The 25,837-nt window shown below is 36.5% G+C and overlaps 1 protein-coding gene across 2 annotated transcripts in view; it reads left to right on the top strand.

Annotated features, from left to right (window-relative positions):
• NOX4 (NADPH oxidase 4) overlaps positions 1-25,837 on the top strand; it is a 152,197-nt gene that overhangs the window by 122,262 nt on the left and 4,098 nt on the right. For both annotated transcript variants that reach the window (XM_029915298.1, XM_029915297.1), the window contains 4 exons: positions 5,390-5,509; positions 7,923-8,031; positions 17,283-17,351; positions 18,771-18,871. In XM_029915298.1, coding sequence (XP_029771158.1) covers positions 5,390-5,509; positions 7,923-8,031; positions 17,283-17,351; positions 18,771-18,871 — 399 coding nt within the window. The remainder of the gene's footprint in view (positions 1-5,389; positions 5,510-7,922; positions 8,032-17,282; positions 17,352-18,770; positions 18,872-25,837) is intronic.

Raw genomic sequence — 25,837 nt, 5'->3', positions numbered from 1 at the left:
GATGCTGGTGAGGATGTGGAGAAATGGGCATCCTCCTACACTGTTAACAATAGAACTCCCCTATTACCCTGCAGTGGCACTGCTAAGGAATTTACCCAAGGGATACAGAAGTGCTGATGCATAGGAGCACATGTACCCCAGTGTTCATAGCAGCACTGTCAACAATAGCCAAAACATGGAAAGAGCCTAAATGTCCATCACCTGATGAATGGATCAAGAAGATGTGGTTTATCTATACAATGGAGTACTACATGCAATGAGAAAGAATGAAATCTGGCCATTTGTGGCAACGTGGATAGAACTCGAGGGTGTTATGCCACTCTGGGAAACAGTAAAGCCATTCCTCAAAAAGTCAGACATAGAACTACCCTACAATCCAGTAATCACACTACTGGTATTTATCTGAAGACTACAAGAACACTAATTCAAAGGGATACATGCACCCCTATGTTTATTGCAGCGTTATTTACAATAGCCAAATTACGTGCAGCCCAAGTTTCTGTTGATAGATCAATGGAAAAGAAGAAGTGGTGTATACATACAATGGAATATTATTCAGCTGTAGAAAGGAATGATATCTTGGGGCACCTGGGTGGCTCAGTTGGTTGAGCATTGGACTTTGGCTAAGGTCATGATCTCATGGTCCATGAGTCCAAGCCCCACATTGGGCTCTGTGCTGACAGCTCAGAGCCTGGAGCCTTCTTCAGATTTTGTGTCTCCCCCTCTCACTGACCCTTTCCTGCTCTCTCTCCCTCTCAAAAATTAATAAACATTAAATTTAAAAAAGTGAAATCTTGCCATTTGCAACGACATGGATAGAGTTGGAGAGTATAATGCTAAGTGAAGTAAGTCAGTCAGAGGAAGACAAATACCATGCAAAAATAAAACAAAGCAACAAAGGAAAAAAGAGAGACAAATCAAAAACAGACTCTTACAGAGAACAAACTGATTGATAGTTACTAGAGGAGAGGTGGGTGGGAGCATGGGTGAAATAGGTGGTGAGGATTAAGAGTACACTTATGATGAGCACCGAGTAATGTGTAGAATTGTTGAATCCCTATATTGTATACCTGAAACAAATATAACACAGTATATCAGCTATACTGGAATTAAAATTAAAAAGAACAATAAAAATAAGGGAAAAAAATCAATGATTAAAAAAAAGCACAAAAAACCCAAAGCTGATTGCCTAAGGTCCTTCACACCACATTCCCATCTACATTTCTCATGTCACACTGGACCTCTCAGTTGGCCTGACAGAGCACTGCAGGCGCTTATTGATGCCATTAACAAAAAGTATTTCTGATATTGGTGGCCTTGTGCAATTCTTAAAGAATTGCAGAAAAAGCAGGCTTTTTCTGTGTGTCACCACATTTCAATGGTCCATTTTGAAGTGAAGGAAATCCGATTTTGAGAGGACAAGTATGTTGTCCGTGATCCCAACCCTAGTAAATGTCTAGAACCCTGAAGTCTTGTCTTCTTGCCAAAAGTTATTCTGGAACACCAAACATGTAGGAAGGTTATATATGATGGGGGGGGGAGGAGTTCCTATGGGCTGTAAAGCAGACAGGGAGGAAAGAGATGTTTTTCATGATTCTGATCTTATCCTTAGCTGGTCAAATGACATGTCTGTCTTTGTGTCTGTTTTTTTTATAGGAAGCAGACACAAGTAAAGAAGTTGGCAGCACCATAATTGCCCAGGACAGGAGATATATACTTTTCTATATCTAGTACTTTGCACATAGTAGATACTCAATAAGTATATGCGAGTGAAGGATGTGTTAGATAATTATGCCAGAGAGAAGCCCTCTCCAAGGACACGGATGTTTGTCTTTTGTTCACTGCCGTAATCTTCAGAGCCTGTAAAGTGTCTTTTTTATAGGATAGGAGCTAAAATTTTGTTAACAAAGGATGGGGATTGGTCCAAACAAAGTATCAGTCCTGACTAAAAAAAAAATCATAAATAAAATTATCAGGAGTTTAAGTGAAGAAACTGAGCTGAAAATTCCTTAGAAGGGCTTAGCTGGTGTGAATATATATCCTTCAGCCAAAATGCTTTGTTTGTTTATACTTCCTATTATTCCTGCTGGAAAGAGTCTTCTTCCAGATGTTTTTGCATTTTGCCCTTTCACTTCCTTTAGGTCTTGTTCAACTGCCATATGCACAGAGAGCGCTTCTCTGACTGTCCCTTTAAACTGCCTATGCCAAATTTCAAACATATATAAAAGTGAACAGAACAATATAATGCATTTTTATGTACCAGTCAGCTAGCTTCAGTAATTATTATGTTTTACCTTTTTTAAACATGATATTATGTGTCTTTTGTGTCTTTATTTATGGGCCAGCTCTTCTTCCACTAGAATGGGAGAACCAAGGGGCCAGGGACTTTTTCTACCTTGTTCATTTCTGCTTCCCTGACACTTTAAACACTGTCTGTCAGGTGCATAAGAGCATTTGTTCAATGAATGAATGACTAAGAGAAGATTGTACTAGGTGTAGTGGATTCTAAAGTAGGTGTAGAGATTTTCAGTGATCTGTTTTTGCAGTTTGAAATATTTATTTTTAAGCCCAATTTTCTTATTTAATGTTTATATTCTAGATTTGCTTACATGGTGAGAATTAATAGAATGAATTCACATTCATTGTTTTTGAGCCACTGATATTTTGACACTTCTATCAATAATCTAATGTAGTGATCTTTAATATTCAAATATCTTCTAGTAGCTTTGCTTTAAGGTTGTTCTTTTTCTGTTTAGTGAAAATATCTTTATAAAAGCATTGCACTTGAGAAGCTAAACACATTTAGAGACAAGTATAAAGAATCCTATCCTAAATTCTACTTTTCAAATACATATAAAACCATCTTTCAATTTTATCTCTGATGTTTTTAAAGATCTCATCTTTAAATTTTTTTGACAAAAGTTTTTAATGTTCATTTATTTTTAACTTTTATTCATTTTAACATTTATTCATTTTAATGTTTATTTAGAGAGGGCAGAGTGTGAGTGGGGGAGGGGTAAAGAGAGGGAGACACAGAATCTGAAGCAGGCTCCAGGCTCCAAGCTGTAAGGACAGAGCCCAATGTGGGCTTGAACTCACAAACCTAAGCTGAAGTCGTATGCTTAACTGACTGAGAAACCCAGGTGTCCTTAAATCTTATCTTTAAAAAGATCAAAGCATTGTAGTAATTCTCTAATTCTCCGATCCATTTAATGTGATACAAAAGCTCCAGTAAGGTCATTTTATGAAAAATTTTTAAAAATGCTTAATTATTATTTGAGAGAGCATGAGCAGGGGAGGGGCAGAGAGAGAGGGAGACACAGAATCTGAAGCAGGCTCCAGGCTCTGAGCTGTCTGCACAGAGCTCAATGTAGGGCTCAAAGCACAACCCTGAGATCATGAACTTAGCCAAAGTTGGATGGTCAATGGACTGAGCCACTCAGGTGCCCCTCAAAAAAGTCATTTTTGATGTCATGGTGTCAATTTTATCTTTGAGTCCAAAACATATCAGAGAACTAGTTGGCACACAGTGAATGTTTGTTAAGTGAATAACTTGTAAAGTGTGAATAAGATGGATATAGTTAAGAATTAGGTATATTGTGTATATATGATCTATCAATATTTTCTGAATTTCTTCTGTGTCTAGAACACTACCTTAAGCATTCAAACTTTGGTTATTGTTCTTTGAGTTACAATCAGTGGCTTTTTTAAAATCAGATATAGTATTTTTTAAAGCAGTACTCCTGCAAATACCTTTGAGAAATTAAATATAAACTGTATATGTGGTGGTTATGATGGTCTAAACTCTGCTGTAGTAACTAGTCAACCTTGAAATATCCTGAAATGTGATACCACACAAAATAGTCTTATTTCTTACTCATGAAGTGAATTTGGTGGGTCAGTGGATCCAGAACAACTGTTTCAAGTGATAAATCAGGGATTCACTTGGCTTTTGTCTTCTGCTTCAACGTGTGGCTTTTAGTTCTCATGGAAGGGGCAGCACTTCTCTCTGCTTTCTTCTGGAAGTAGCAAGTATTGTCTCTATTTACAGCCCAGTGGTCAGAATTAGACATATGGCTCAATATAACCACAAAACTTCCAAGAAGTATAGTATATAAGTACCCAGGAGGAAAGGAAACCAAGTTTTGACAATGGCTAGTTGTACACAGCCTAGACTACATGCCACAGAGCTCAGAGGTCCAAAGACTGTCCATTGATTAATTCATTTAACATTTAACCAGTAAGTCCACAGATGCTTAATAGTAAGTGATCTACTGTTGCAGTCTTTCCTTACAGTAAAAGGTATGTATACCATAAGACTGACAACATAAATGTACTTTGGGGGACAGTTGCTATGTTTTAGCAAAGGTTTTTTTTTTATAATAGAAAAAAGAACATCAAAATGGCAGTGCCTTTAACATATCTTTAACCTTAAAATGCTTAGAAGAAGGAGTTAATGGAGGCTATATTAATTCTAAAGTTATCAAAGGCAAGTATCAAGTCGACATTTTAGGTACTAAGAAGAAGGTAAAAAAGAAAAGGGAGGAATAAAGAGATGCAACTTTCTACTGAGACCGCTTGCTTCAGGGAGCCTTCCAACTTTTCCAGTTGTACTTCCATTTACATTACATTAATGAGTTCATAGTCACACAGTCAAATAAATGCAATGGATTTTAGGAAATGTAGTGTTTCAGCCGGCCGCTTTGCTTCCCTTAATAAACTAATGTTTTGTTATTAAGAAATAATGGAGGAAAATATTAAGTGAACAATTAGCAAGTTTTGTTAAAGTTAAGGATTTCACACACACACACACACACACACACACACACACACACACCACACACACTTGCCTGAATATACAATCCCAAGTAAGTGGAGATTCCTTTGAGATTGTTTTCCAGCTGTTTCTATACTAATAAACCTCAACAGAGCAAGAGGAGAAATTTTCTTTTTTTTTTCTTTTGTTACTTTTCTGTTCACATAATAAATGTTTCCGTAAATGTTTCTACTACTGACTTTGCCATTGAAGAGAATGTTATTTACTGAATTTAGACTGGTAAAGCAATTGATAATTTAATCAAATATACTAATATGATCAGGGCTTTAACTTGTGCTTAGCTATCTGTCATGGTCCTATAAAGCACTTCTCTATACATTTAATTAATGTTTCCCTCAAAAATGGAAGGCTTAGAAACAGATGGACTTGTTTTAATATTGAGAGTTTATACACAACATTTCAAGCTCCTTTAGGTTTATCAGTATGAGAAATGATGACGTAAAGCCTGAGCCATACAGCGCTGGAAATTGGATTTAACATGTTTGCTACATACTACAGAGAATTAATTTAACTTTTTTTCATCTTTCCCACCTTTGTCTGCCTTCTCAACAGGCTGTACATTGATGGTCCATTTGGAAGTCCATTTGAGGAATCCTTGAACTACGAGGTTAGCCTCTGTGTGGCCGGAGGCATTGGAGTCACTCCATTTGCATCAATACTCAACACCCTGCTGTATGTCATTTTGATCCATTTTATTAGTTCAAATAAGAACTATCAATATTTCAAACATCTCCCTTTTAGTATGAGGTAATCCCTCATAGAATTTGTTTTCAGTGGTCCTCTTTCGTGTGCACAAGAAATACATTCCTAGATCGCCAGTGAGTGCCTAAAACAGCAGATAGTACTAAACCCTACACATCCTATACTTTTTTCTATACGAACATTCCCATGATAGAGTTTAACTTATCCGTTATGCACAATAAGAGGTCAACTATAATAATTAATAATAAAATAGGATAATTATAATGTACTGCAATGAAAGTTTTATGAGCATGGTGTCTTTCTCTAAATATTTTATTGTAATGTAGTCACCCTCCATGTGATGAGGTGAGACAATAAAATGCCTAGGTGATGAAGTGAAGCGAGGTGAGTGATGTCAGCATTATGAGCTGTTGACCTCCGACAGTATGTCAGCGGGGCAGTGATTTCCTGTGTCCCTGCCATGGGTGACCCTGGGCAAGGGAAACCACAGACAGCGAAACCACAGATAAGCAGGCACTACTGTACTTGTTCATGGAACTCCATTTTCTGATTGATGAGGGGAATGATTCATTGTTTCTCATTATGTGGTCTGTGGCTTTCAGCATGCTTTCTTGTAAAGAATCACAATTAGGCATTCATCTGCCCTTCTTTAAAATTATATTTTAATAAGTTTATTTATTTTGAGAGGGAGCGAGCTGCCAGGGGAGGGTCAGAGAGAGAAGGAGAGAGAGAGAGAATCCCAGATAGGCTCTGCACTATCTGCATGAGGAGGGCAATGTGGGGCTCCATCCCATGAACCCCGTGAGATCGTGATCTGAGGCCAGAGCATGAGTCAGAAGCTCGCCTGCGGAGCCACCCAGGTGCCCCATTCCTCTGTCCTTTTAAAATCATTCCACCAACCTTCATTTCTCCACTTCCTCATAAATGGTAAGTGGCACTACCATCCATTCTGTCAACAAATCCATCTCCTAGGGACCAGTAATACAGTGATGAATAAAACAGTCCTTGCCCTTAAAAAAGCTTCCATTCAGGTGCAGCAGGTAAAAAATAAACCCGTGAGAAATTCATAAATAACATTATTTCAGAAAATATTAGAACTATGTTAAAAAAAAAGAGAATAATGGGATATAGAAATAACAGGCCAGGGTTATTGTGGAAGCGTGGTCAGGAAAAGGTTTTCTCAGGAGTTAACAAATGAGCACACGATGCCTTGGTCTGTTACTTAGCAAATTTATAACAGATTGAAGAATAAAAATTTCAAATATAAGACTGCTTACCTATAAAATACTTTTTCAGTTATTTTAGTTGTAAGCTTATAAGCAAAAAAATTATTAATTTTCTTGAAAACACAAACATAATAGTAAAAAATTATTCTCAAATGTATCCCATTCACTTTTCAAGAAGACGCAATTTACATTAAAAGTCTTTTATGGAGGGACACCTGGGTGGCTCAGTCGGTTAAGTGTCTGACTTTGGCTCAGGTCATGATCTCACAGTTTGTGGGTTCCAGCCCCACATCAGGCTCTGTGCTGCCAGCTCAGAGCCTGGGGCCTGTTTTGGATTCTGTATCTCCCTCTCCCTCCACCCCTCCCCTGCTCATGCTCTGTCTCTCTGTCTCAAAAATAAAAAAATGAACATTAAAAAACAGTCTTTTATGGAGTACTAAAAAAAGGAATAATAAAGTTGAAATGATGTGTTTGAATGATATTCAATTTTAAATACTTGTTACAAATTTGGGACTTTTCAGAGGTTCTTAGAAAAATAACCATATTCCAAGCCAGAGATCATTTGCTTCTGAAAACATACTGCAAGTTATTTGGGCACTTAAAGTCAAGAAAAGAAGAAAATATTTTCTTAACCTCAGGCCGACTTCATAATTATAAGTAGGAATTCAGACTTGGAATTATGAGTTACTGGAATGCATTACATAGTGCGTGGCTGTTACATCTCTCTTTAACGATTATAAAGAAGGGGATAAACAACCAACTTTCTGGAATGGTTTTGGCTCATTTTGCCTGGAGGCCAGGGCAGGACTGATGAGTGTTAGAATTCACGGAAAATAGAGAACTTTTTTCCTGAGATGCATGACTCCTATTATTCTGGACCAGGAGTTTAGTTTATTGCCTTCAACTGGAAATGAGTGATCTGCATTATATTCAAAATATAAACACTTAAATTCTTGGAGGGTAACATCCCTCTGAGTCAGTCTGTTGCATTTTAAGTTCATTTGAGAGTTGTAGTAAGTCCTATGACAAATGGTAAAATGTAAATTACGTCTTTCCGTGCGTTACTTGCTTACTAAGGAAAAGCAATTTTTCAAAGATACAGGGATTTTTAATTTTTTTGTCATCCTAATCCCTGCCCCATTCTTTTAATTTTAAAGGGATGAGTGGGAACCGTACAAGCTCAGAAGACTGTATTTTATTTGGGTGTGCAGAGACATCCAGTCCTTCCGCTGGTTTGCAGACTTACTCTGTGTGTTGCATAACAAGGTAAAATTCAGTTTGTTACTTGGGCAATTTTTTCCATTATAAAACCTACTTTTTTTTTTTCAAATGACAAAAATAATAAATGCTTGTTACAGGATAAACCAGGAAATATGCAGATAAGTTGAAAGAAGGGGGAAAATATCTTAAAAGCACAGAAATAGCATATTAATAATCTAGTATGCATATTTTCAGATGTTGCCATGTGAGAGTATGTGTATATATCTGTGGTATGTTTTCACATAGAAATGTTCATATTTGTGTTTAACATAGAATATTTTCACCTGGAAATGTAGGCTTCTGGCCGTGAGGTATGCATATGGGGTGGTGAGGAAAAGCGGATAGAGAGCATGGAAGTCGCTGCTGCACTTCCTGTCCTTTGTTCTGTTCACTGTAATCTCTCATTTCCACATATTCCAAATGGACCATCCCCCAACTTTTGGCACACTAGGTAGAATTTCGCAAATCTTAAATTCTAAGGTTTATTTCTTACAGAAATAAAAAAACAGGCCTTCTTCATCTATACTACATGTAACCTCTTATCCGTTGATATATACATCTTATTTTTTTTCAAATTATACAAGTAATACACATATGCATTTTTGCCATATATTTTTTCTTTTTAGTTGTAGGATAGTTGACGTACAGTGTTATATTAATTTCAGATACATAGCATAGTGATTTGATAGTTACACATTACAAACTGCTCACCACGATACATGTAGTCATAATTGTTCACCATAAAAAGTTATTATAAATTATTGACTACTCCCCTATGCTGTAATTTTTATTTTTATAACTGGAAGCTTATACCTCTCAATCCTTTTTACCTGTTTTACGTATAGGAGCACCTCTCTTCCCTTTGGCTATCCCCAGTTTGTTCTTTGTATTTATGAGCCTATTTCTGTACATTTGTTTGTTTTGTGTTTTAAAATTTTTAAATGTTTGTTTATTTTTGAGAGAGACAGAGTATGAGTGGGGAGTGAGGAGGGAGTGAGGAGAAAGAGAGAGGGGGAGACACAGAATCTGAAGCAGGCTCCAGGCTCTGAGCTGTCAGCACAGAGCCAGACACGGGGCCTGAACTCGTAAACTGCAAGATCATGACCTGAGCCAAAGTTGGATGCTTAACCGACTGAGATGTCAGGCACCGTATTTGTTTTGTTTTTTAGATTCTACACAGAAGTGAAATCATATGGTATTTGTCTTTCTCTGATTCAATTCGCTTAGCATAATACCTTCTAGGTCAATCCATGTTTTGCAAACGGCAAGACTTATTTCTTATTATATATATATATTTTTTAATTTCTCTCTCTAAATATATACATAGATGATAGATAGATATAGATGTATGGTCATTCCATTCATGTATCTGAAAATACTTAAGTTGCTTCCATAATTTGCATATTGCAAATAATGCTACAATAAACATAGGGGTGCATATATATTTTCAAATTAGTGTTTTAACTTTATTTGGGTAAATTACCCAGTAGTGGAATTACTGGATCATGTGGTATTTCCATTTTAATATTTTGAGGTACCTCTCTTACTGTTTATCACAGTGGTTGCATTGCCACCAACAGTGCATGAGGATCCTTTTTCCTCCACATTCTCATGAATACTTAGTATTTCTTTTTTAATACTAGCCATTTTTACACATGTGAGGTGATATCTTATTGTGATTTTGATTTGAATTTTCACAATGGTTTGTGATGTTGAGCATTTTTCATGTGTCTCTTGGGGATCCGTATGCCTCCTTTGGAAAAGTGTCAAATCATTCAGATAAATTAAATCTTCCCGTACTCTTTCCCTCACGCAATCTGTGTAACCAGCAGTAACTCATGAGTGTTCTATAAATTCTACCATACTGTTTGTATTGTTCTATGAATTGCTTATTTTAAATTTATCACTGTGTCTTGAACATTTTTAATAATAGTACATAATAGAGTTACCTCATTTTTTTTACTGCTATAGAGTATTTTGTAGTATAGAGTACTTAGTGCTTTTTTTAACCATCCCTTAATGATGGATATTTTTTATTACAAAGAATACTGCAATGAATATCGTGCATGTCTTTGTATACAGATACTCATTTATTCAGTCAGTCATTGTGTCACTCATCAAATAATCACGCACTGCCTGCTATGAATCACAAAACTGTTCTCGGACCTGGAGCTACATTGGAGAGCAAAACAAAAACAAGTTTTTGACCTCATATGATTTACATCCTCAGTAGGGAAGATAGACAGCAAACTAATAAATAAATAGGATGTCTGATTCTTATTAGGACAAAGAAGAAAAGGAAAGTGAGATAAAGCAATGGAGAGTAAACCATAGAGGGCACACTAATTATATATTGTGTAATTGGGAATTCAACCCCCAAAAAAGTGTTTTAGCTGGGCCCGTAGTGAAGTGAATGAGCAGACTAGGCAGAAATCTTGGGGGAAAAGGAATCCAACTGCATAGCTAGGGCTCTGATGCAATGGTATGATTGGTAGTTTGGGAAGAAGATGAAAGAAATCTGTGTGGGCAAAGCAAAGTAACAAAGGGAGAAAATAGGAAGAGAAGCAATCGGAGAGCTGGTATGTATGTTTTTGGGGGGAAGAAGTATATTACATAAGGTCTTCAGATTTGATCCAAAAAGTAGATGGTTTCTGAAGATACACTCAGAAGAAGTGAAAACAAGGATTTGAACAGTTATTTGCACACCAGTGTTCATAGTATTATTCACAATAGCCAAACAACCCAAACCCCTGGTGATGGATAAAGAAAATACGGTATATAATCAAAGGGAGTAATTTTCTTAAAAAGAATGAAATTCCGAGAAATGCAGTATGGATGAACCTCGAAAATATTACACTAAATGAATTAAATCAGACATAAAAGGACAAATATTGTACGATTCTATTTATATGAGGTACATAGATGTCTTGTTCATAGACACAGAAAGTAGAATGGTGGTTGCCAGGGATTCAGCGAACATGAATAGTAATTGTTTGATGGGCATGAGGTTTCAGTTCAGAAGGATGACACGGTTCTGGAGATGGATGGTGGTGATGGTTGCACAGCAGTGTGAATGCATTTAATGGCACTGAACTGTATGCTTAAGAACAGTTATGTGTACTTTACTACAATTGGAAAAAAAATCTGTCCCCTCCTGGGACCCACCAGGGACCTGCTGAATCAGGAAGGTAAAATAAGGAGGGCTAAGAAGCCATTTATTTTTTATTTTTTTATTTTTTTTGAAGGCCATAGCTGCCTTTTTTTAAAATTTTTTATTTATTTTTGATACAGAGAGAGACAGAGCATGAAGGGGGGAGAGGCAGAGAGAGAAGGAGACACAGAATCGGAAGCAGGCTCCAGGCTCTGAGCTAGCTGTCAGCACAGAGCCTGACGCGGGGCTCGAACCCACGAACGTGAGATCTGACCTGAGCCAAAGTCAGAGACTTAACCGACTGAGCCACCCAGGTGCCCCTAAGAAGCCATTTAAAGGACTTGAGTGAGACTGATCTAATGTAAGTCTTGGATGTGTGTGAAAACACCAAGCTCTGGGATACTGTCGCTTCTGGAAGCACAGGAGATGAGTAACAGCCAACAAGGGAGATTTGTCAGACTAGCCCGTGAGGTAGTAAGAAGACCATGAGAGAGTTCTGTCTTTGAGGCTAAAGGAGGAAAAACTTTCAAGAAGAGCAAAATCACCACTCTTAGATTTGTATTTTTGGGGGGAGTTGATCCCTGAGACTGACTTTCTAAGTTGGAGGTCATGAGGGGTGGTGAATGAATTTAAATTTTCTAATATATACTGACAAAACACTCTTCAAAGAGAGAGAGAGATTTACATTTCTACCAAAGAATATGAAAGACATTTATTTTAAAACATTATATTACCAATATTGTTAATTTCAGCCAATCTCTTAAACAATTAGATCTCATTCCAGTTTCTCCTCAGTGCTAAGGATTATTAACCAGTTGTATTACTTTTGGAATTTTCTAGTTCTACCTTTGTTTTTCTAATTTTTTAATCTTTCTTGAACCGATACATAAAACTTTTAAAATAAAAGGCCCTAATAGATCCAAGATGAGGACAGGCACATTTGAATAATAGATGCTTTAGAAAGCAAGTAGTAGGGAGGGCAAGTATTAAAGGAAAGAATGTTAAATGGCTGAGACTTCAAATGAGTTGAATCTTAAGATTTATGTTTTCATTTCAAGTTTTTTGATAGATGTGCTTTATCCTTAAGATTCTGTGGAGTAAATAATATAAAAGCTTAAAACTAGTGTAAACAATACGGTGATTTTCACATCAGCAGAATGAGCATTCTGAGGATGATATATTTGCAACTGTGTTACCAGGTTCAGTGTGTGTGTGTGTGTGTGTGTGTGAGAGAGAGAGAGAGAGAGAGAGAGAGACAGACAGACAGACAGACAGAGACAGAGAGAGAGACAGACAGAAACAGAAACAGAGAGAGTGATATTACATACAGTCTAACTTAGAGTAGGTGAAAATGTTTATGAAAATATACTGTCTTTCAATCTTGTTGCAACTGTTTTTCACATTACACTAGAATGCCTAAAACAAAGTTACCTTAGTTGTCCTTGTCACTCTGTCTTGGTGTCAGACTATCTGCAGTGATGACAAATGTGGATCTTAGGCAGATCTTGCTTGGGCAGATAGTCCAACCTGGTGAATGAAGAAGACCACAGGGCTAGGTGTCAGGTGACCTGGTACTGGCTATGCTAATATCTAACCACATGACTTGTTCCAAGTCACTTCACCTCTGTAGGTCACATTGGCAAAATCAAAATGAGGGATCAGGGCTACATCAGGCATTTGGAGTCTGTCATTTACAGGGAAACAGTAGTTCTACCTCATATGAACCACAAGTCCTTGGATAAAGCACTCAACCTTCATAAACCTGATTGATGCTTTCAATTTGTAAAGGAGGCTACCAGCACTTGAAACCTGATGTGAGACTTAGCTTTAGCATATCTGAAGTATCTATCATTTTGAAGGAATTTAATAAATGATTGCCAGGATTCCTCTTAGTGATCTGTAAAATTCCTTCCAGGACTCACATCCTGTTATTTTTTATTTGTGAGAAAAATAAGGAGAGGGTGATAGGCAGAAGTAAAACTGAAGAACATTATATTTGTTCATAATCCTACAGTCCTAATCTATTTGCAAGATTGTGTTAATCCATATATCTATTTTTATTCCCTTAGTTTTTCACTGTTCTCTTTATTTGGAGAAAATTGTTCCTTTAGTGGATATTATTGTTGTCAGGGGTAAGCTAAAGTGGAGACATTGACATCATGAAAAATATTATTCAGATTTCCATAGTTTTTACTAGGGGCTGTGAGCACCAAATCCCAGTTATTGATGCAGGAATCACTGGACTGATCTCAGAACAACATCCTGGTAAACATTTAAGACAAGAATCAATAAAAGCCATGTGTTTGTGAAGTGCTACTCATCACTGGCATGTAGAAACTTCTGTTTTTTTGGTATTAAAAGTCATACATCCGGATTCAATTCAGAAAGGGTCTAAAAATGAATCGAGCATTTGGCTGTAACCCGAGGCATCTATTTGATGGGATATAATTAACGATTATATTTAAAGAGTATTATGGGAGCTGAGAATGATCATTTATCACTTTAAAAGTAAATGTGAATGGCCAGATTTCATTCTTTCTCATTGCCATGTAGTACTCCATTGTATATATAAACCACATCTTCTTGATCCATTCTTCAGGTGATGAACATTTAGGCTCTTTCCATGATTTGGCTATTGTTGACAGTGCTACTATGAACATTGGGGTACAGGTGCCCCTGTGCATCAGCACTTCTGGCAGAGAAGGACAGATACTGTATGTTTTCACTAATAAGTGTAACAGAAGAAACTTAACATAGGACCATGGGGGAGGGAAAGGGGGAAAATAGTTGGGGAGAGGGAGGGAGGCAAACCATGAGAGACTCTTGAATACTGAGAACAAACTGAGGGCTGATGGGGGAGGCGGAGAAGGGAAGGGGAGTGATGGGCATGGAGGAGGGCACTTGTGAGATGAGAACTGGATGATATAAGGAAACCAACTTGACAATAAACTATAAAAAAAAAAGAAAAAAGAAGAATATCTGAAATAACAAACTCTAAAAAAAAGAAATCAGTCTTAATTGATTTCTGAGCTCTGTTTTTAACTTGATAAAAATTTTTAATGTCATCATTTCTTTGATTCTTGCTATGGATGATCTACAGTAGCTCAAAAGTATTAAGGTTATGAGCGTAATTATCAAAATTAAAATTATGTATGCTGCAGTTGACAACTGATTTACAAAGAACATTTCACCAAGTTATAGGTAATTTGTGTGTTATTTCTACCTTTTATAAAATAATAATGGGGAACAAACTGAGGTTACCAGAGGGAAAGGATGTGGGAGGGTGGTTGAAACAGGTGATGGGGATTAAGAACACTTGTGATGAGCACAAGGCGTTATATGTAAGTGTTGAATCACTAAACTGGATCCCTGAAACTAATATTACACTGCCTGTTAACTAACTGGAACGTAATAAAAACTTTTAAAAAACTAAAATAATAATAATAATAATAGAATAAAGTAAATACATTTTTATTGGGGCTTTATAATTCAGAGTTTCCACCTGTCAGAAAATGTATAGTTTTACCTCTGAAAAAAGATGATGACTTTCATCCCTACCATTGTCCTGATGATAAAACTGAGGCCTAGGTAAGTAAGTCCTTAGAAGTCTCAGGGCCAGTGTGGCAAGAGAGACAAGTCACCTGCCAGCTATTCTTACCATGCTAAGTCCTCCCAGACGACTGATGAAATCCTACTTAATCCCCCACCATTTGCAATGTGACTATTTTTGCATTCCTAAAACTTCTACTTTGAGTCCCAATGTATCATTTTTCATATTAAATTAAATTAAATACCTAATTTTAAGTTTTTATTTAAATTCCAGTTAGTTAACACTGTAATATTAGAGTCAGGTGTACAGTATAGTGATCCAACACTTCCATACATCACCCGGTGCTCTTTGCAAGTGCACGGCTTAATCCCCATCACCTGCTTAACCTACCCCCACCCCCACCACCGCCTCTCTCGTGACCATTCAGTATAGTTAAGAGTCTACTTAAAAAAAAAAAAGAGTCTATTTCTTGGTTTGTCCCCTCTCTTTTTTTCCATATGCTTGTTTATTTCTTAAATTCCACCTATGAGTGAAATCATACAGTGTTTGTGTTCCTCTGACTTATTTCACTTAGCATTATACTCTCTGCCTCTACCCCCGTCATTGCAAATGGCAAGATTTCACTTGCTGTTATGGCTGAGTACTATTCCATTGTATATATGCCACATCTTATGAATTCACCAGTCGGTGGACACTTGGGCTGTTTCCATAATTGGGCCATTGTGGATAATGCTGCTGTAAACATCATTATACTATATAGAAATAGTATTTTCAATCAGTTGATCCTCTTGCTGCAATAAAATCCAGCAAAACCCTACCATCTCAAGCAAACACACTATGCTGATCTCTGTTGAAGAAATGCTTTGTCTTTTGAAGAAGTGCTGGTCCCGTTGATGCCTTTTCTTGAATCCACTCCACAAACACTCCTCTCTGATCTCCAACAAGCCCACCATGCAGAGGTGTTCCTCTCCTTCCCTTCTTCCACTTCTCATGCCTTGTCCTTGTCTTTCAACTCTCCTTTATTTCAGGGTGGTGAAAGGAGGCCCTAAGAAGAAGACTACTTTTAAAAATAAAAAAATATATATTAAAAATATTGTTAAATTTTAAATCATTCTCTTTTTTATTTTTTTAATGTTTTTTTAATTTATTTTTGAGAGACAGAGACAGCGCGAGCAGGGGAGGGTCAGAGAGAGAGGAAGATACAGAATCTGAAGCAGGCTTCAGGCTCTGAGCTAGCTGTCGGCACAGAGCCTGATGCAGGGCTTGAACCCACCAACTGTGAGATCATGACCTGAGCCGAAGTTGGATGCTTAACCAACTGAGCCACCCAGGCACCCCTAAATTTTAAATATTTTAAATAATATTTGTATAATATTTTAAATGTATTTTAAATTTTTTATTTAAATTCCAGTTTAAGTTATTTAAATTCCAGTTAGTTATGCAGGGTAATATTAATTTCAAGTGCAAAAAATTTTTTTAAATAATAGGTTTCAGAAGTCATGGTTCAATTAGAGGAAGACCAATTATTAGTAGGTTCATTGTTCTCTTCTGGGAAAAGTCAACATACGGAGACAAGAACAACCCTTTATCCTCTTTGCTGAGTTCATTTTCCTGCCGATGGTATTTTTCTTATTTTATTTTTCAAGGCATTGAAATGTCTGAGACTTTTATTTTGGCAGGAATATTTTCAGCCTCATACATTTTTGTACAAGGAAAACTAGTGCTGAGTAAGAGGAAAGCAAGAACAAGACCTGTGCCTTTTGTTTTTTTTGTTTTTTGTGATTCCTAGCTGCATATTTTATATCACTCTTTGTGGGTTTGTTTTTTTTTTTTAAAGAACATCATGTTCTTTATGAGTGAAGTCTTGGCTCTAATTTAAAGACTCTTAGGGAATAAAATAAGAGATATAGGGGAAGGATTTAGGGGGATATCAGTGTAATATTTAACATGCTTCGTTTTGTATATATAACAGAAGGGCGCCCAGGAGGCTCAGTCAGTTGAGTGTCCTGCTCTTGATTTCAGTTTAGGTCATGATCCAGGGTCACGAGATCAAGCTCCATGTCTAGCTCCATGCCGAGCATGGAGCCTGTTTGGGATTCTTTCTCTCTCTCTCTCTCCCCCTCTCTCTCCCACCTCCCCTCCTGTCTCCCTCCCTGTGCCCCTCTCCACTACTTCCTCCACTCTCACACACTCTCTCTCTCCCTCTCTCTCCCTCTCTGTGTCCCTCTCCCCCACCTCTCTCTCTCTCTCTCTCAAAAAAATTAAAAAGTAAAATAAGGTAACAGAGAATTCTTCCCCTGCACTACCATCTACTGTTCCCTTATCACTGCTACTACTGCTGAAATTGTCCCCATAGGCACAGATTATTAATATTAGAATCTGGCTGGTATATGACACATATATACGTATATATGTATATATACACATTCGCTAGTAAATGTTGACTGTGATTAGACACCACACCTCTTAAATTGTAGAATCACATATGTAAGAATAGGAGAAAGTCTGAGAATACAGAAATAATTCTCATGTCTGTTTACTTTTATGTCCTCTCAGTTTTGGCAAGAGAACAGACCTGACTATGTCAACATCCAGCTGTACCTCAGTCAAACAGATGGGATACAGGTATGTGGTTGGATGTTTTTATAAATTAAACAAGCCTCTTGATAATAGAAGATCTACTGCAAGGGCCATGCTGGAAGAAAATTTCTGCAGGTGGTTTGAAGAGAAGTTTCCCAGAGGAAACTTGTGGAAAGTGTCCAGAAAACCCATGGCTTGTCCTTGAAGCCAAACGTATTATGTCTTTCGTTTATCCTCACAGGGAGCTGGAAGAGATCTTTGAGTTCATCTTTCTCCTTTTCACTATTGTCTCAAATTTTCCACCTCTGGAGATCAGACCACAAGTGAACAGTCTCATGATTGTGTTCAAGGGGAGTTTTCATGTGGAGAGACAAGATAAGGTTATATGCAGTTAAGCTTATTTCTCTTCAAGGGAAAATAAACAACAAAGTAATAGCCATTACACATACTTTACTTGCTGTGCTAGACCCTGTGCTAAGCTTTTCATATTCATTATCTTGTGTAATTGCAACAGATCTAAGAGGTAGATGATATTGCCATCCTCACATTACAGATGAAGAAACTGAGGCTTACACATGACATGGAAATGCTGCACAGGTGTATAAATCTGGGCATGAATGCTTTCCTAAGTTTTATTTTAGTATTTTCCATTCTACATTTTCTATAATACGTTGAATACAAAACACAAGTGCTTGTCAGTTACTTCAAAACTAACCTAACCCTATTTTTTTCTAGTCAGATTTCTACCCTATTTGGTATGTAAAAAAATATTTCATTTTCCTATTCTCCTGAAGCAAGTCAGTATCGTTATTCCTCATGGTATGGTTGTAATTAAGGTATGGAGCATAAATTGCATTAGTTCTCCATTTGTCTGCCTGGGATTCAGACAGTCTCCCTGTCTCTTCTCACTTCACTCTGACCCCTCATTGCTGATCCAGATCTAATATTCTGTTAATTACAAACACCAACCCATTAGAAGTTATTTGTTGATAGACTCAAGATGTGGAGCTCTTCTGTCTTAGACTGTCTTGTCTAGGATCATTTCCTGAAATTTATGATGACAATTTGTAGTATTTTACTCCTGTAATGAGCCAAATATGACAACTGTATTTGCAGTGCAAAAACACTTCAGTAAAGTTTATGTGCTGCACCCTTTTTGAGAGTAGGCAATTAAAGTGTCTTCTTTAACATCGTGGTTGTTAAAAATGAAGGAACTAACCGAAGTCTAGGAAAATCAGCCATTTGTAATAATGGAATTCAAGAAGATAATGGATTTTAAAGGAAAAAGAGGAAGGAAATGATGCTTCTAAATGACTGTACTTAATAGCTTGCCATTTGATACTTATATTCTTTATATCACAGCAATTTGGTAGGAAGCCACAGTACCAGTAGAAATGATATTAGAGAAATAGGTTATTCATCCAACTCTGTGTCATATAAAATACAGTGCTTTCTTTTTGACAGAAGATAATTGGAGAAAAATATCAAGCACTGAATTCAAGACTTTTTATTGGACGTCCTCGGTGGAAACTTCTGTTTGATGAAATAGCAAAATGTAACAGAGGGTAAGTACTAATTCTCAGGAAATTTGCCATGTGGCTAATGATCAAATTAAAATATTCTCAATCATTACATGTAGTTCTTAAAGATGAATTAGGTAATGGGTTTACAAATTACAAAGTCTCTCAAACACTCAATTATCACTATCAAAGAAGGAAGCAAGTCAGGGGCCACCTCACATATGTATAATGCCAAGTAATTAAAATTTGGCTTAGAAACAGTCTATAAAGAATTATGAATGAAACTCTCCTACCTTCTTTCAAATTTGCATAGACTAATATTAAAATGGATATTCATTCCAACATCATGTATCAGGTATCATCAGAAAAGCTTTTCAAAATCATGTTGGCCAACAAGGGAGCACTACCAGCAGTTCTAACAATGAATGCACTTAAAAATCAGATATTTGTACCTTTTTTTTCATCAGAATTAATAAAATTTTAAAACCATTAGTTGTAAAATGGAGTCTCCAAAACAGAAATATTTCCAAACATAATTTTTTTTCTTGGAAGCTATAATTCTGTGAAGAATCTTTGCATTGTGGAATATATGTCCATGGTCTGAGAGATTACCATTGAAGGAAAGCATTCACTTTAGGGCACAGACTAGCCAACTCCTTTTTCTTTTATAAACCTATTGTTCAGGACAATGGTCTATAAGAATTCTAAGAGCATTTGAAAATGATGTACCCACTCACACATTTTAAATTTGGCATTGAAATAGTTTCATCATAAGTTTAAATAGTTTCAAAGGCTCTAATTTCTAACATATTGTACATGTTGACATTTTAAAATTAATGTAACTCTTTTGAACACATCTCCTGGAATTGAAATATTAGTTTTTTTATACTAAACATATACATTTATAAAGATAGACAAACAAGCTTTCATTAGCAGTTGGAAATTTTAACATTATTTTAAAAAATTTTTATTAGTGTTTATTTTTGAGAAAGAGAGAAACAGAGCATGAGTGGGGGAGGGGCAGAGAGAGAGGGAGACCCAGTGTCCGAAGCAGGCTCCTGGCTCGGAACTGTCAGCACAGAGCCTGATGCGGGGCTCGAGCTCAGGAACCATGAGATCATGACCTGAGCCCAAGTCAGACACTTAACCGACTGAGCCACCGAGTTGCCCCATAAAGTATTTATTCTGTTTGAACTAGTATTTCTGTTCTATTTAACCGATAGACTTTGTCAAAATTCAATGTTTTTACATTTGAACCAATCATATTTTTGTTGCTTTAAGTAAACATACTTCTGTAATAAGAATGTATCTAAACTGAAGATTTAATTATTAAAATATGCTTTGACCCTATTGCTCTTCTAGACTGATTTACTATTACAATTGTTAGTAGATAGTTAATCAATTCACAACTTAAAAAATGCATTTTTATAAATGTAATAAGGATATTTGTGAATGAATCAGCTTATCAGATGACATTTTTAAAAACGCTTCAGTTCATGAATACGGGATGAATGTGATTTATTGAAAGAATCACAGATTCATCATGGCCCTTGAGTCCATCTTCAGAGATTTTCTTTTAGGAATTATAGTGTAGAGCCCCAGGAGCAAATTTTTAAAAAAATATATGATTGAATTCTGACAAGTATCTTTTTATTAGTTTTCTTAGTGTGGTGATGAAAACCTTGGGATTTGGTTGTTGGCGCTATTGTTTTTGCTCATCTTGGAAATGAAACTGTTACAGGAGAGGACCATTAATAAGAGTAGATTGGGATTCATGATTTCTTTGATTCCTTCTTAAGAATTTTCATTTGTTAAACTCTTCATGATTTAGATTGATTTTGTATGTTTACTTGGTTTGTTGTTCCTTTTCTTAAAGAGCAAAGCTGGTTTAAGAAGAACAAGTGTGCACCATCTGCTATTGACATTTTGTACAACACTTTCACTTTGTGTATTTGCTCTGGATGGGCACCTAAAAGTACATTATTATTTTTTTTAATTTTTTAAATTAAATTTTTAATGTCTTTATTTTGAGAGACAGACAGAGAGTGAGTAGGGGAAGGGCAGAGAGAAAGGGAGACACAGAATCCGAAGCAGGCTCCAGGCTCTGAGCTGTCAGCACAGAGCCCAATACGGGTTCGAATCCAGAGACTGTGAGATCATGACCTGAGCCAAAGTCGGATGCTTAACTGACTGAACCACCCAGGCGCCCCATAAATGTACATTATTTTTAAAGAATTTTTACATGGCATATTTAGGAAAAGGTTCATTAGCTAGAAAAAAAGGTGCTACTTAAAGAGAAGTCCTCATTTAAGATATAAAATTTTGTTAACTTTGTGTATGTGAATTACTGAAAGAATATATAAAGATACACATACATACTTATCAAAGTATATATTCATATATGTGTATATGTATGTGTATGCATATATATTTAAAATCTATATACTGAATATGAACCTTAATTTTTTAACACAAATTGAATGAATCTATTAAATAGAATTCTTCAATGTAGTCTTTTTCAGATACACTCATATATTGTTCATGGATGATTTCTGTGTAATTCTACCTCACAGTATTCCAGAATATGGATAACATGAACGTTGCTACTGTACTTATGGATATTTAGGTTACCTCCAGTTCTCTACTGATACTAACAGTGCTATAGTAATCATCTTTGCACATACTTTCTCAGGCTCTTGTGGGAGTTGCAGTAGGTTAGAGTCCTTGAAATGGAATTTCTGGCTTAAAGAGTATGCCCATTTAGATACTGTCCTATCAAAACCAAAAGCCTGGATCAGTTTTTGCTCCATTTACTTTGCACATGTGTGTGAGGTGGTTCCTTCCTTGTGTAGCTTTTTGTAATTCAGGAAATGAATTATTAATGGTATTACACGATCCAGGAAACTAAGGAGCTTTTAAAGTTACTCTACTTCAGGAGTGCCTGGGTGGCTCAGTCGGTTAAGCCTCCGACTTCGGCTCAGGTCAGATCTCACACTCGTGGGTTCAAGCCCCACGTCAGGCTCTGTGCTGACAGCTCAGGGCCTGGAGCCTGCTTCAGATTCTGTGTCTCCTTCTCTCTCTGCCCCTCCCCCTCTCATGCTCTGTCTCTCTCTGTACCAAAAATAAAATAAAACATTAACAAAAAATAAATAAAGTTACTCTACTTTCATCATTATTTGACAAATGAAGGATCTAGGACCCAAAAGGTAATGATTTATCTCAAGCTATGGTTAATGAGTCAGAATTCGTACATGAGCCCTATCTTCTGACTGTAAAGTTCAATGTGCTTTATTTGCAGCAGAGCATTGTCCCAAATAGGAAGCGTAGCAATTTTATTTTACCATGTCCCTCTTGGGGAAAGTGAGATGTTGCAAGAAACCATCATGTTTATTATGTATACTACAGTAGAATGTTAACTGTAATACACTAAAAGCGTCAACAACTAATTTTTCAAAAGTATAAAAAGATATTCTAAATATTACATTATAAACCATTCGGTATTAAAAACATGTCAAGAAATATTTTGTTATACGTAACCAAAGTCTGTTTTCCTCTTACTTACAATAAAAATGTATATCATATCATAAATTAGTCAAATGTATGCATTATGCAAGAGGATAAATAAAGGATTAACTTTATATGGCCTTTGGAATAGAAAATTATTACTCTGGGATTGAGTAAAATGTTTGATACCATATTTATATATCTTCCTTATGGTGTTTTAAAAACAATACAGATCTGTGTATCAGTTCTAGCAATTTTTTGGTAGAGTCTTTCAAGTTTTCTAAGACATCCGTGAATAGGGAAAGTTTGACTTCTTCCTTGTTCATTTGGATCCCTTTTATTTCTTACTGTTGTCTGATTGCTGAGGCTAGGATTTCCAGTAATGTACTAAATAGCAATAGTGAGAGTGGACATCCCTTTCTTGGCCCTGACCTTAGAGGAAAAGCTCTCCATTTTTCCTCATTTGAGGATGATACTACTGTGGGTCTTTTGTATATTTATGATGCTGAGGTGTGTTCCCTCTATCCCTACTTTGTTGAGGGTTTTTATCAAGAAGGGATGCTATATTTTTTAAGCATACCTAGGTTTGATCTCTTACATTTGATCCTATGTCTCTGGGCCAAGTCACTCAACCCCTCTGCATCTATATTCACAAGGAATAAATAAACTGTCATTATTATGAGATCTCACACTTACAAATCTGCATGAAAAAACAAAGATTGCTATAATATGCACAAATATATAATATGCACATATATATTGGACATTATGGAACTAGTTCCCAACCTCTGACCCCAAACAACATTCTCTGCTTAACATCTATTTTAACCCATCTCAGCAAAGTTTTTATAGATAAATCTCTAGATGGTAGTTGGACTGCAGAAACCTAATGCAAATTTAGTCCAAATAGAATGCAGAAATTAAGTATAGATCTTGAAAAAGTTACAGGGTCTCATTGTTAGTGAAAGTAACACTGTGGAATTCAAATTATACAAAGATATACTAGAGATAAACTAGTTAACAATTTGCAATACAAAATGTAAAAAGTATGATATATGGGTGATATATAAAATGATAATTTTAGGGGCACCTGGGTGGCTTAGCAGGTCAAGTGTCCAGCTTGTTATCAGCTCAGATCATGATCTCACAGTTGTGAGATAGAGCCCTGCATGGTGTTCTGTGCTGGGTGTGGAGGCTGCTTGGGATTCTCTCTTTCTCTCTCTGTCTCTCTCTCTCTTCCTTTGACCCTCTCCCCTGCTCATGCTCTCTCCCTCTCAAAAAAAAAAGATAATTTTTTAATGAAATGTTTAAAAGAAGCCGTCAGGAAATCTTAAAAATTGAAAAGTTTGGGGTTTTTTTTTCAGTTTTTCTGGAGAAAGAAAGAGAACATGGGTGGGAAGGAATGGGGAGAAGGGCAGAGGGAAAGAAAGAATTTTTTTTTAATTTTTAATTTTATTTTAATTATTTTCAAAAAATATTTATTTTTGAGAGAGACAGAAAGAGCGCGCATGAGCATGAGAGCATGAGTGAGGGGAGGGCAGAGGGAGAAGGGAACAGAGGATCTGAAGCAGTTTCTGTGCTGATGGCCCAATGCAGGGCTTGTTCTCATGAGCCCTGAGATCATGACCTAAGGCAAAGTTGGACACTTAACTGACTGAGTCACCCAGGCGCCCTGAGAGAGAAAGAATCTTAAGCAGGCTCTGCTCTCAGGTAAGAGCCCAATGCACTGAGATCTAATGACCCTGAGATCATGACCTGAGCCAAAATCAAGAGTCAGATGCTCAACCAACTGAGCCACCCAGGCACCCCCTCCCCTTTGGTTATTGTTCTTCCTCATATTTCTTCTTCATAAACTCCAGAATGCATTGTTATTTTTTGTTTTAACCATCAGTTATTATATTTTAAAGAGATTAAAAATTAGACTATCTAATTTTTATTCACAGATTTATTCACAGATTTACCATTTGGTGCTCTTCATTCCTCTGGATAGATTCAAATTTCCATCTGATATCACTCTCCTTCCTGAAGGATTTCCTTTAATATACTTGAGAGTGCTGGATTGCTGGTGCTGAATTATCTCACCTTTTGTTTAAAAAGTTAATATTCCATCCTCAGTTTTGAAAGTTATTTTTGTTTAGAATTTGCTTGATATAGAACAGTTGACATTTTCTCTTGTCTTTCAGCACTTTGAAGATGTCACTTCATTGCCTTCTGACATGTATAGTTTTTGGCAAGAACTCCATCTTTCATCTTCTGTTTATTATTTGTAGTGTCCTTTTCCCCCTCTGGCTGTTTTTATGTTTTTCTCTTTGAAAACTATCGCTTTCAGTTTTACTTTAAGTTGACTTACCATGGTTTTCTTTGTATATGTTCTCTTTGGGGTTCATTAGATCCTTGGATCTATGTATTTGTTTTCATCAAATTTGGGGGGAAATGGGCAACTATTTCTTAAGTGTTTTTTTTCCTCTTTCCCTCTGCCTTCTCTCATGTTGGGACTACAATTCCATCTGTGTTAGACTAGTTGATATTGTCACTGAGCCTCTGTTCATTTTATTCCCCCAGTTTTTGTTCTTCATGTAGTCTATTGGATAGATTGTAGTGGTAGGTCTTTAAGTTTAATTATCTTTTTTTCTGCAGTGCCTATTTTTCTGTTAACCCATCAGTATATTTATCATTTTAAATACTGCATTTAATCACTAGAATTTCCCTTTAGGCCTTTAAAAAATCTGTTTATCTTCCCATCATGTTGATGCTTTCCTTTGAATATAATGAAGGTTTTTTCTCATCACTGTTTCAATGAAATGTCTGATAATTCCATCATCTTTGTTGTTCTGGGCCTTTTTCTATTGATTGACATTTCTTCTTGTATTCGTTTGCTAGGGCTTGCTTCCAAAGCAAAATCCCACAGACTTGAGTGGATTGAAAAACAGAAATTTATTTTCTCAAATCTCTCAAGGCTGGACATCTAAGATCAAGATGGTGGCAGGGTGGATTTCCTCTGAGACCTCCCTCCTGTGCTTGCAGGGACTACCCTCCTACTGCCTCTTCACATGGTCTTCTTCTTTGTTCACGTGTCTCCTCTTATGTCTCTTCATGTGTCTACATTTTCTCTTCTTGTAAAAACCCTAGTCAGATTGGAATAGGATATACTCTGATAGGTTTATTTTAACTTAATCATTTCTTTAAATGTTTTATCTCCAAATACAGCTATATTCTGAGGTACTGGTGGTTTGATTTTTCAACATGTAAATTTTGAGGGGACATAATTCAGCCAATAACACTCCTAGTTAAGGTTCATAATTTCTTGCTCTATAAAAGTCTTACTAATTTTCTGTTGGATACTGTACATGTTGAAGTTTAGATGTTAAGTGCCATGGGGTGCCTGGGTGGCTCGGTTAAGCATCCAGCTCTTGATTTCAGCTGAGGTCATGATCTTATAGTCGTGAGATCAAGCCCTGTGTCATCCTCTGGGCTTACAGCACAGAACCTGCTTGGGGTTCTCTTTCT

The sequence above is a fragment of the Suricata suricatta genome, chromosome 11 (assembly GCF_006229205.1).
Source record: "Suricata suricatta isolate VVHF042 chromosome 11, meerkat_22Aug2017_6uvM2_HiC, whole genome shotgun sequence".
NCBI lineage: Eukaryota > Metazoa > Chordata > Mammalia > Carnivora > Herpestidae > Suricata > Suricata suricatta.
The sequence above is the reverse complement of the archived record's forward strand: the minus strand, read 5'-3'. Positions and strand labels throughout refer to the sequence as shown.